This window comes from Mus caroli, chromosome 9 (genome assembly GCF_900094665.2).
Source record: "Mus caroli chromosome 9, CAROLI_EIJ_v1.1, whole genome shotgun sequence".
In the NCBI taxonomy this organism is placed as follows: Eukaryota; Metazoa; Chordata; class Mammalia; order Rodentia; family Muridae; genus Mus; species Mus caroli.
The window spans coordinates 70,607,515-70,620,459 of NC_034578.1; the positions used below are offsets into that span (position 1 = coordinate 70,607,515).

General features: G+C 40.0%; 1 protein-coding gene across 3 annotated transcripts in view; it reads right to left on the minus strand.

Moving 5' to 3' along the window:
• Unc13c (unc-13 homolog C) overlaps positions 1–12,945 on the minus strand; it is a 463,067-nt gene that overhangs the window by 41,597 nt on the left and 408,525 nt on the right. For all 3 annotated transcript variants that reach the window (XM_021171690.2, XM_029481908.1, XM_029481909.1), the window contains 2 exons: positions 11,874–11,930; positions 6,949–7,029 (listed from right to left, as the gene is read on the minus strand). In XM_021171690.2, the coding sequence (XP_021027349.1) occupies positions 6,949–7,029; positions 11,874–11,930 (138 nt within the window). The remainder of the gene's footprint in view (positions 1–6,948; positions 7,030–11,873; positions 11,931–12,945) is intronic.

A 12,945-nucleotide genomic window follows, 5' to 3' on the forward strand; every position in this document is an offset into this window, starting at 1 on the left:
TCTTTCTTTCTTTCTTTCTTTCTTTCTTTCTTTCTTTCTTTCTTTCTTTCTTTCTTTCTTTCTTTCCTCTTTGTCTAAATTTCTTCTCCTCATAATTATGGCTACCTGTCTGTCACATGGCTGACCTTTATGCCCAGATAACTCAAATGGAAAAGCCTTTTTTACTTTCCTTTTTTAACCTGCTTCTCTCTTAGAAACTGCTGAGGTTTTCAGTTTGCCTGTCATGGGTTTTTTTCTTTTAAACTCTAAAATTATCTTTGAGCTCCAAAAAAGATATTTGATAACATACACAATAGAGGAGAGCAAATGATTTCACTATGGAAGCAGTCAATAAAGGGCTCTGAAAGAAATTCTGATGGAATGACAAACAGATCTGTTTCTTAGGACTCCTAGGTTTTTATGGTTTCAGACAAGGTCTCATGTAGTTCAGGATGTGCTTGAACTCAGTACATAGCTAAGAATGTCCTTGAACTTCTTATCCTCCTGCCTCCATCTCTAGAGCACTTCAACTATAGGCATGCTATACCACAGTATACTTTGCTGTAGATGGAACCCTGGGCTCCATGTGTGCTGGGAAAGTACTCTACCAACAGAGCCACATCGACAACCTAGTACCACCGTTTTTAACTGAAGTGACCATTAGGTAATCCACTGCAGTGATCTAGATACTGGACAACTATACTGCATCACTAGCAGGACCCCTGCGGTTCTCAGCATTGTCTAACAAGAACTGAGAGACCTGATGGTTCTCACACAGTGTTCCCCTACAGCATTTAAACATTGTCTGTTATTTTTTTTCTACTCTAATTTCTAATCATACACCCTAGGATAAATGCATTGCCTCAAGGCTGTACAAGTCCTAGAAGAGCAAAGAGAGGCCACAGGCTCAGAGATGCAGAAAGCTTCTCACATAGTCAAGGGGATGAGGCTTAGTAAAGACATCTCTTTAATCCTCTCTTAATAGTCCTGGTTTCTAAAACTATGTGGCCATAGAAGATCTATGGCGAGCAGTTCTGAGGATACAGATGTCCCATAGAATAGGATTTGGAGAAACTGTGAAAGAATAACAAAACCAGACTTGTCACGATTGAGAGAATTTTAAAGGCCTAGAATTGTTTGTGGAGGAAGGGAATAAAATCTAAAGTACCAAAATGTAAACTTCATGTTCATCCTTGAACTCTTTGTAGGAAGACGTATTTTTCTGCTCAGGCATTATCTTGTAAATCTAGAAGAAGTGGAGATGCTAGTCATGAAACAAAAATAGAAATATGCTCTGGGTTTGTTTCTGAGTAGAGCCAGGGTCTCCCTGGGGTTTTCAGTGATGTTGCTTAACTGACTTCTTGCTTTTGGCATTAGGGATTCTGTTAAGGGCCCAGTAAGCAGGGTATTTAAGAGAGCAGATTGGTTGGGGAAGAAATGACTTTGTGTTTAGAGAGTACTTTGTAGGGGATGTTGCAAGGCTGGAGTCTTGGATAGAGGGTAATGCTGTCAGGGAGAAAACAAGCCATGAGCTGTAGGAAATAGAAACATCCAGAGAGACAAATGACACAGTCATTGGCTTCTCAGTCAGTGAAGGAAATCATTTCTGTGCTTATGGAAGTATGGACTCCCAAGACATGCTTTATGCAAACTTTCACTCATAGTTGTAGCTGAGTGACGGCGCCCCAGAGAAAGAAATCAGGAGGAAGAGGGCTAGCTGTATAGCATGGACCTTGAGAATCAAGAGATTTTTGCACAGTCTATGTCCTTTGCCAACCCCGAAAGAACAAGAGAGTGGGCTGCTTATTTGACTGAGGCTTGAAGAACACCCGTGTGAGAATGAAAGTCTTAAGTCTTAAATAAATGTCACCATCCGCAGCTCAGCACAGTTCAGTTCTCCTTTCATTATGGTGAATTACACGCCAGAAAGAAATTACATGCTACAGGGGAATAATATGCCAGAAGAAAATTTAAAGATAGAGGCTTTTGAGGCTTTCTGAAGGTTTTCCCCATGCATGTGGAAGGAGATTCTTTTCCATCAGTAATAAACAAAAGACAGATGGTTGCTTACTATTCTCTAACTAGCCACATAACCCAAACCTCTCCAATTTGACCTCTTAAGGACTTCTATTTATACTGGTGTAAATTGGGAAAGATAGCTAAAAGAAGTCACGGCAAGTTATTTCTTCCTCATTAAGCAAAAGAACATTTGAATTCTCTGTTGAGGGACTGTGAGGAAATTGACTGTTTACAAGGAATACGGATGTCAGTTGGGTTCCACACTATCTGTGCCTGGTCCTGTGTTGGCTGATGCTCCACTATGCACTCAAGATGACAAAGGAAGAAAGCACACTTGTCAAATATGTCCTTGAAAATTGGACCAGAGCTCAAGGTTATTATGCAGATAATTATGGTGGAAGCAACACCATGGTATTCTAGAAATATAAGTCTGTATTTACCAGATGAAATGGCAGAACGATGGTGGCTAGACCTAGATTTATGCAACCTCTGTGTTAACCTAGGATGCTTCTCCTTGTCCCCAATCTCACTGTGTCTATGTTTCTTCAAGTCTCTGTGTTTCTTCCCTTTCCACATCACTCACATCTGTCTTTCATTTTTGCCAGTGTATCACTCTCTTAATGATGGCCTAACCTAGGACTAGCTGTTACTCATCTCTGACTTGATCATGAACCACACAGTCTATTATGTATATTTCCATATGATGTTATGCTGAGATGATAATTTCAGTAAGTCATAATATCAGTTCACCAATGAGTCCTCTTTTATAAGGGGACACAAAATGACTTGACTTTCAATTCAGACATTTAATGTCAATCAATCCCAGTTTACATTACTTCAATATGCCTTTACATTGCTTCAATATTCCAACTTCCAGTAAAGTCTAGCCCAGTCTCTCAAGTAGTCGAGTCTGGACCCCATACTCCTGATGTGTTTATTTCCATGGTGAATTCCTTTCTCTCTGTCTATGTTCATGTTGTGAATTACGTGGACATCCTCCACATAAAACTTCCAATCAACCCAGTGACATCCCACACAGCCTTCCAGACCACAGCAGCTCTTCCCAAACTCTTGACTCCTCCTGGCTGAGGAGATTTTCTATATCTTGACTACCTTCTTTTTCTTTCAAAGATTTTAATTTTATTCATGTATGAGTGTGTCTGTGTATACATGAAAAGGGCATTGGGGTCCTTCAGAAAGGAGTTACAGATGTTTATAAGCCACTCACTTCTTCCCATAGGGGCATCTCTGGGAGAGTTAATGAACCCTGGTGGTTTATGCTCTTACAGGGATAAGTTGCTGTGATAAAGAGGAAATCAAAAGCCCAGTGGCCTAGACCCTAAGAACCTGAGCCACTGCCAGAGAAAAGAATCAGACTTAATAGTGACATCCACTGAGTAGATGGAAGGCACTGAGAGGACAGGAAGGAAAATACTGTAGACTGTGGGAGCCTGGCTTTCATGATGGAAAAAGTGCATCATGCAGCGCTCCTCAGGAGATACAAAAGTTTAAGATTTATGAAGAAATCTGTACGTGCCATGAACTCTTTAGTGAGAAGTCATCTAGTCTCCCACTGAGCCTTCAGGTAGCAGTGAATATGAGTCATCTACTCTCCCAAAATTCTACTTGCCAGTGATCAAGTTTCTGTCTCCATTTCAAGCATTTTCCTTGTGTACATCTCCATAGTCATCCCTGACAAAGTCTTCCATGTCAGACTCCTTCAAACTCTGGCTTCACTAATACCAGGGTGGCTGTATCTATCCTTTCTCACTAGGGGTTGGGAAGAGTAGTCTCGAAGCACCATGTGCTGTATCTTAATGTTTAACCCTTCCCCTAGCACCCCTGTTTTCTGAAACTGCAGAAAACAAAGCCTTTCAGACCTGCCTGTGATTTGTGAGAAGAAAATTATCCTTCCAAACATAAACCCAGAAAACGTTCTTATCTGAATGCTGAGTACCCTTTCCTTTTCTAATCCCAATAAAATCCCATGACCTCTTTTGACCTTTTCACGTTGATCATTCACAGTCTGTTTTTACTAAAGTATTAGAACATGCAATTTTTTTTTTTGTCCCAGTCTGCAAAGAAGCACTTTTTCCTTTTGGTTCCATGTACTATTTTGGCTGCAAATTCCCATCTTCACAGTTTTTTTCTTTAGACTGTAACATACATTTGGCAAACTCAAGTTGATAACTCATTATGTACACTTAGAAGCAAGCATTGCCTCCCTTTTATCTATAGGTCTTTTAAAGACACTACTTGATAGATATTCTAAAAATATTTTCTACACATCTTGATTCTTCTTGTATGCGTCAGATTGGATTTACTGATCTCAGCAGTGAGTGTCCCCTTTCCTGACAAATTGAAATTGGGATGCTTGACTCTAGTGTTTAAATCTGGGCATTCTGGCCTCAATCTAGCCTCCCTTCTTGCTTTGTGATACTTGACCAACTGAGGTCTATTCTTCATCCAGACTGCATGAGGGTTTCAGGATGGATACATTCTCTCTCAGCACTCACCTCTTTTCTCTCAGACCTGAGAAATGCCTTCGCTCACACTTTCCTCTCTCTTCTGTCTCTAACCCCTTTGGCACCCCTCCTTGTGAAAGTGTTATCATAGACAACTAGAGAGGACTCATTCGTTATTCTTTCTGCATTCCCCTGGACTCTGACCAAGTACCTCTGTTTCTTGGTTGTTGTTATTTATGTTCCTAATTCAAAGACTCTTGGTCTCCATTTACTTCTCACTCACTGCTCTTTCTAGGTACAGTGAACTCTTAGGTAACGACATTTGAATCTCAATGTGGCAGACTAAGGTGGGTTATTTTATTCTTTCTATAAGCAGCTGAATTTTAAATGATGTTCAGACTATGTAAAGTCTGAACAATGTGCAGTGATAAAGTAAACGATGCTGAGAAGTCACTGAAGTTGGATAATGGAGCAGAGTGCAGCATGGAATTTCAGAGGCTTGTACTGTCATTTAAAACTCATGCTCAGCTATCTGGCTATATCTTGAATACAAATAACAGTGTTACCTAGGTCTGGGGAAAAGGAAATAGGAATTTGTTCAGTCTGACGTGCAGGGTATTTATGAGAATCTGATGAGGTAGTGCACACATGAGAAAGCTTTGACATATGCCACCAGTAGTTCTGCCTGTTTTCTATAATCTCCCCAACATTTCTTTTCCATCCTCGGCCTCCGGGACTTAATTGACCTAAAAAAGAATGAGGGGTCATCCGCTCAGCAGTCTTTGGGAGTCAGCTGGGTGGTACCTGCTGCTACTTTGCTTTAAGAACATCTTTCTCCCAAGGCTCAGTTGTACTGTAGAGTTCTCTGACTGGGCTCCAGACAGTCATGGAAGTATTAGTCCTTGGAAGTAGAGCTTTGGAAAGCTAATGATGGGATCCAGGTAAAAAGTTAGGCAGATAGGTAGAAAACTGGGTCAGGAGAATGTCCTCGCAGGCACAGTGGGCTTAACGAGGCAATTTCTGTTGGAATTGCATGACAGAATTTAGGGATGTGGGGAACTGGGTGCCACAGGCTCTGAAGTACCAGAGTTAGAATCCAGTCCTGGAGAGTGATGATTTAGGAGGAACTAACAGGCTGGTGGGCAACAGGTAGGAGCTGTGTTCCCAAAGAACCCAGAAGTGCCATGTGGCTGGGTCTTAATTCTACATTTACACCAGTCATAGGTGCTAGACATTGAGATACACCTAGGAGGGATTCATTTGAGGATGGAGGTTGACCTACAGTTTGGGGGAGAATTCAACCTGCAGGGGGTGGGCATATGGTCCCAGCCAGAATAATTAGAGAATGATTAAAATGGAGACAGGAGTCAGCTTGATCAATATACGGATGGACACTCGGCATTTCTACAGGACACATGTCATTCTTTTCACCCCAAAGCATGGATTGATTGTTCTCATAAAATCCATGAGGGGCTGAGCTTGAATCCTAAAGTTTTATTTTTCTTTCAGAATGCATTCTAGATTGTCTTCTCCTCTCTAGCACTATTTTTTCCTACATTGCCAAGAGTATCCCCATAACTCTACATATCAGGCAATTCTTGCTAAAATTTTGTAAACTTTCAGAAAAATAATTAGTTTTGATTTGATTTTTTTTTTCTGTATTTGATGTTGTTATTGTCACCTCTCCATATCATTTTATGACACCAGGTATGGTGGAGGTGGCACAGGACTCAGAACAATGAGGTGGGGGGAGTCAAAGTAGCCGACAGCTCTTCATTACATAGGTGTGCAAGATGACTGATGTCTCTTTCAGTGAGGAGTGGAACCAGTAGATATAATTTACTGCCTTCCAGCCCTTTAATACAGTGTGCACGCGCGCGTGCACACACACACACACACACACACACACACACACACACACACACAGTGTTATAAGTCACATTGAGATCCATACACATTTAACTGTTGCTACTTCTCGTCAGTCCTTTGCTATGTGAGATTAATGCTTGGAATATAAAACTTCTGGGTGTTCAATGGAACTCAGAATGAAATTTTATTGTATTAATAAGAGAGAGTAGGAGGTTGGTGTTTTAAAAACTATTTCCATAAGCATTGAAATCCTAAATACAAATGATGCTAACTTAGAATCCTCCTGAACCATCTGTTCAACTGAATGGGCAGAGAGGGAGCGAGGGGGGGTGTATATGTCTTTCTCAGAGAACATATGTGATAATATAAGTTTCATTCACATTTTCTGGAGAGATTCAGAGCAAGAAGTAGAAAATAAGAGTGTGCCATGGATGAAGTAAAGTAGATGAATGAGCTGGAGTTAGCAGAGATCTGGAATGCATCTCCTGATCACAGCTGGGACAGTTGCACAGTAGGGACTTCACTGTGGAGAGATGAAGGTGCCCCACACAGTAGGGACTTCACCGTGGAGAGATGGAGGTGCCCCTAGTGAATAACCAGGAGCACCATAACCTACCTTTATAGTGGCCAAGACCACCTCCACTATTGCACATTGTCTTGGTGTCAGACCCTTGGCATCTTCTCGAATCATATGCTCCTGGAAGATAGATTACACATTGCTCAGAAAATGGCAGGTGCATTTATTTAGCTACCCTCAAAGAGAATCTGTATGGTTTCCATTTTCCATTAAAAGAAATCTTCTTCAGGGTTTGGAGAGGTGGCTCAGCAGTAAAGAGCATTCACTGCTCTTACAGAGGACCTGGGTTCTGTTTCCAGCACAACCATCTAACTCCAGTTCCAGGGGATCTGGTGCCCTCCTCTGGCCTCTGCAGGTATTGTATGCACATGATGGTGTTACATATAAAAATAAATTTGGTCATTTTGTCACATGTTTTGACAAATGTCCATTTGTCAAAAGAGAGCTAAGCTGCCTGATTAAAAATGAAAGTCTGGCAGAGGCATATCATTATTTGCATTCCAAACTTAAGTTAAACTAACATTCCAAGTTAAGTAAAAAGATAATACATCCTAAAGCCTGTGTCCCCAAGGCTTTTCACTTTAACTCCCTGACTTATGCTCTGTCCCTCTGAAGAGTTCAGGGTATCAAGGAGATTAAGGGGGGGTAAGCTCGGCTTCCTAATTACCGCTGTGTGCTTTAGGAATAATGTTCCAGTTGATACTCTTCCCCAGATCCTCCTGATGTTTGTCCCTTCCTGGGCAGAGCCTCAAAGAATAAATCAAATCAGCTGCGGAGCTTTTCAGTCTTTTTAGTCATTCTAACACTTTAATAACTGTTAAATGATGGTTTAATAACTAGATTTTCCTAATTGTTTGCTGTGGTATGTCTCAAGGCAACATTCAAAGATTATTTATGAAAAAGATGGTAGAAAGATAGAGAAAAATAACATTCAAAAATTTTCTAAAAGAAAAATTTATTAAGTAGTCCTGATGGTACACATTGATACTATCTTTCAGGGCTATGCTATTCTATCTAGCAAAGCTCAGCATACTTATCAATGCTTGCTCTTAATAATATTTAAAAATAGATATTAATAAGTTATGTGTGCTGTTTTTACAAAGCTGTAATTGTTGCTGGCAATAACTCATTCAAATAATGGTGTCTCTGGTTGTCAATGTAAAAAAAAAGGTTTGTAATCAACTTACAATTTCAGGTGTATATTATTAAGTGATTTTGACATTGGGTCAATAGTCTAAAAAGATTGGAGGACGTTTAATTTTATTCTTCTGTCAAATAACTGTGATCCTATTAAATAGCAATAGGAACCTTACATAATACATATATATTATAAAGTCTATGGGTATGAAGTAACAAAAGCATATGTCAGATTGTCCAGTAAATACCTAGTAGTTTAATTTTCAACCATATAGAGCAGATTAAAAGAACTAAAACCAAGAAAAATTGAACTGGAGAACTAATACAGAAAAATCACTAAATATAGAAAAACAATTATTTCCTGTTTTTTCTTGATTCTGGGTTCTTTTAAAGGAGATAATTACCTATCTATATCCATCTATCTCTCAAAATAGATGAATTCTGAAATTATCCATTAGTATAATTTTTTCACTAATGTCACTCCAATAGGATCTACATTCAAACTAACAGCTTAAAAATAAAAGAGGCTTAATTTTTTTTAAAGAAAATAATACCCTAATTACATGAAAGTGATTAGCTTTGCTACTTGTGGAGTGCTTCCTGTTATCTGCAGTTCTGTTGTTTTGCATACGATTTTAGAGGATTTATACAAAGATCCAGTAACAACACAAGAGTAGTATGAGACGGGACATTTCCTCTCATTGCTATGCTATAATCCTCTGCATTACTTCGACGTTGATGTAATCAGTTTCCTTCCGTCATTAAGTCTATTTGTCCAAAACACAAACCGCTGGGTGCCTACATCTTTTCTATGCATCCCCCCTTCTTCCCACCTAGAAGGCACTGTAGCCTTTCTGGAGGAATCCAATCTGCATTTTAAACAAAGTAGATAAGGATCTGTATGTGAGTTAAGCCAACTGACCTATGCTATTTCATAGGCTAAAGCAATATTCCCTCAGAATCAATGATAAATCCATGCATCAGTAGACTTGATTGGGATTCTTGACATAGAGTTGGGAAGTGCCAGGTCTGGCATGGCCTTGGTAGGGACAGAATGACATGGTTCCTGCCCTGGGGACTGGGCCAGCAGGCATGGGCCTCCATGAGTGTCCATGGCCGATGTGGGTGTAAGGCTTGTTTGTATAATAACATGCATATTTTACATTCCTCCTTCAAGGACTGTCCTTCCTGTTAATGTCAATGACTCCATGATAATCAGAAACAACAAAGGCGTGGCTAATGTCTCAGCAAAAAGGTAAATGCTGGGACCTTCAGGACAGTCCTTAAGGCTCTGGAAAGGACTCTAAAAACAGGGTTCAAAAATATGTAATTTCTCAAAAAATAAGGATGGAGTATGAATTATATGTGTGGCTTCCCGAATCTAAAGGAACAAAACCAGCTGTGCTGTGAGCCACCTGGTCAGGATGATACTAAGGAAGGAGATAAAGACATTTGGGAGTGGTGATGGCAGGAGATCCTACCCAGCTAAGTTTTTTGTTTATGTTTTCAAAGGCAGACAGATTCCTGAGTTCAGGGTCAGCCTGGGACAGAGCAAGGTTAGGCCCTGGTGTGGTAGAAATGGTAATTTCAGTATGAAGCCCCATCCAGCTAGTTTTGGGGCTGTGTTTAACAGAGGAAGACAGATCTCTGAATTCTTTTGCAATGTTAAAAGAAAATATAAGAATTAAGTGGCTGGGTCTTGAGTCCTGTGCTAATTTATAAGATAATCAAAAGGGAGCCAGGAGTAAATGACTGGATTGATATGTAAAATAAAAGATTGGGTTTATGATCTACAAGAGATGAGCTATCCAGAGAATATATTTAGACTAGCAAATGAACTGCTTAGAGAACTGTCTCGAGCAGAAAATTTAGAGCAAACTCTCTGGAGATCTCCAGAAAAAGCACTAGATTGAAACCATGACTTGATTTTAAGTCATTTGTTTCACTGTTCCCAGACACCCCCTCCTCAGCTCCTTTCCAGGCTGAGGCTGCTCCTTCCAGGGAAGGAGCCTTTTCTTTATGTTGTTGATTTTGCTCTTTTTTCTTTTTCTTTTTTTTTCAATATCTGAGTCTCTTCTCCAATATCCTTTGAGGGAATGCTTAGGTGATCCATCCAACAGGGGAAGTGCAGAGTTGAGAGATGGTGAGGTACAGGGTCTTAAGACATGGTTAGAATCTCCGCTCAAGCAGCCATGGAAACCAGAGTCAGCCTGGTCCCTCTGATCTCAGGTAACAACTTCATTCTCTACGTACACTAGCTGTTCTTCCTGCCACTTGAAGCCAACAGAGCCAATACAACATTCTACTTGGAAAACAGAAACTTGGGTAAGAGAGTGTGTCCAAAATACATTGAAGTTGGAATCTGTTAGGGCACACATTTTTTAAAATTTTCTTTCATCTTTTCTTTTCTTTTTTTCTTTTCTCTTTTTTTGTAATGAGATCTAAACTGTTTCATTTTCATGATTTTATACGAGAAACTTTAGCCCCTTATCAATCTGCTTTTCATGGTAGGGTTCTGAAATCCCAATGTGGTAAATAAAAATGATAAAGAGACAAAGAGTCAAGATTCCAACCAACAGTAGTCATCTACTTTCCATATTCCATCTCAACCATCCTCAGCACCAAGTCCTTGTGGGAAGCAAGGAAGGAAGTTTAGGTGATGGTTACGGTTTTTCTTTAAAGATTTATTTATTTATTCCATGTATGTGAATACAGGATAGCTGTCTTCAGACACACCAGAAGAGGGCATCAGATCCCATTACAGATGGTTGTGAGCCACCATGTGGGTACTAGGAATTGAACTCGGTACCTCTGGGAGAGCAGTCCGTGCTTTTAAGTTATGTTTTTTTAAATATATAAAGATGTAATATAGGTGATAGCATTAGGATATTGACATTTTAATCACATGTCTTGGTGTTGTGATATAAAAACAATACTCATGACATGACACCTCTGAGGCAAGTGGCATGATGCTCACAGTAATTCTAAGAATCAAGTACTAAATTTCTCTATAATGTAAAAGCATTACATTATAAATTGGAAAACTAAGTGTTTAGCTCATGCAAAAGAGTTGAGAAAAAAATGAAACCCACCTTCCACACCTGCATCACATCCTTGAACTATATTCTAGTAGGTTGGGGCAGAATAGAAGCAACATATATTTTAACCAGAGAAGTTTGCATTTTACAGCTTATTCAAAGGCTTGCAAATCCCAAGCAATAATGAAGAGCAAAATTATTTTGTAAATAGATTTTTCACTTGTAATAGAGAGGTGAGCATGTTTGAGAGTTTAATGTCCTTTGTGGTGAATTTAATTTTCCTTTATTGTATTCCTTGACTTCAAGACCTTTCCAGGTTTCACCGACTGTATGTTGTATTCATTTTGCCTTTATTTAAAGCATGTTCAAAATAGTAAAACAAATAGGTCATGTTACTTGCTCCCAAATTTAGAATTTTTGAAAACAAATTATTTAGTTTTACTTTATCAGTGTTTCCCTTTATGTATGGCTTGTGTACCAATGTGTGCAGAGCACATATGGGCCAGAAGAGGGCATTGGATCCCCTGGAACTGGTGTTACAGATGCTTGTGGGCCACTCTAAGGGTGCTGGGAATTGAATACAGATCCTCTGGAAGAGCATCCCCTCCTCTTAACTACAGAGCCACTTCTTCAGCCCTCAAAGTTAGAAATTCTTAAAGGGAATGTATGGCCATAGAAGAGCATATTTTCATTCCTGTGCGGCGATATGCTATTCCTAGCAGGAGGGCTACATCTGCAGGGCCATAGTTAGATCATTCACTTAAGGCCAACCAGTCTCCACAAGCTTACCTTCAGTTTGGATAACTGTCCAAGATCTTTAGCAGCAATGAAGATCATCTGAGGTCCCTGGAACCACAGAGAGAAAAAGAAAAGAAGGATGGGGTCAGTCAATCGTCAGTAGTAGAGGTCAAGGTCAAAGTAGAGTCTTTCTTTATTTTCATTATGATATTTTGGGTTTTCTGTCAGATGTGCATAGTGAATCTATTCTAAAGAAGGAACAGAGATTATCAGGCAAGGCTGGCAGCATGTCAGTCAGCATCACTGTCCCACTTCTGGGAGTGCAAAGTATGGGTTGTGGAACCAGATGCAGTGTGGGTAATCAGTTTAATGAAGCATATGGGCCAAACATTATTTTCTACAGAAGTACTCCCTTCATTCTATTCTACTCCCCAAAATAAATAGGTGTAAAATCTTAAGTCATAAGGCTGAAGAGGTAGGGATGTTTTTCCTGAAATGGTGTGGCATCTATCAGAGACTCCCCCAACTCCTCTTGCAGTAGGAGATTCCCCTAGAACAGCAGGATTCTGGAGAAAAGCAAGCAAGCAAGCAAGCAAGCAACAAACTAACAAACCACCACCACCACCTCTGAAAATTACTGGATAAGCCATGCAGAACACTCCTCAATGAGATAGCAGGGGCAGGTCCGCCACGCGATGTGACTGGAAAGCTACCAAGTTTGGCCAAATTCACTAGCATTTGGGAATAAAGTCACAGTGAGGGAATGGGCTAGTCTCAACTATCCTTTCTGTTGTCCTCATATCATAGAGTGCATGGTCATTATAAACAGGAACCATTACTCATTTTTTTTTCTGTCGCTTTAATTTTTCTGCTACTCTGTCTACTTTAGTACCAGATACAGTAGTGCCTAGGACATATTAATTTGAAACTTCAATACTACTTGGCCATGGATAATAGAATCAGTTTGACCTCAGGGAGCCTTGAGAGCATCACATACTTTCCCAAGAAAGACCTTGTCTAGAGAATGGAATGACACCCCCCCCAACACACACACACACACACACACACACACGCACACACACACACACACTCACATACACACACTCACACACACACACTCACA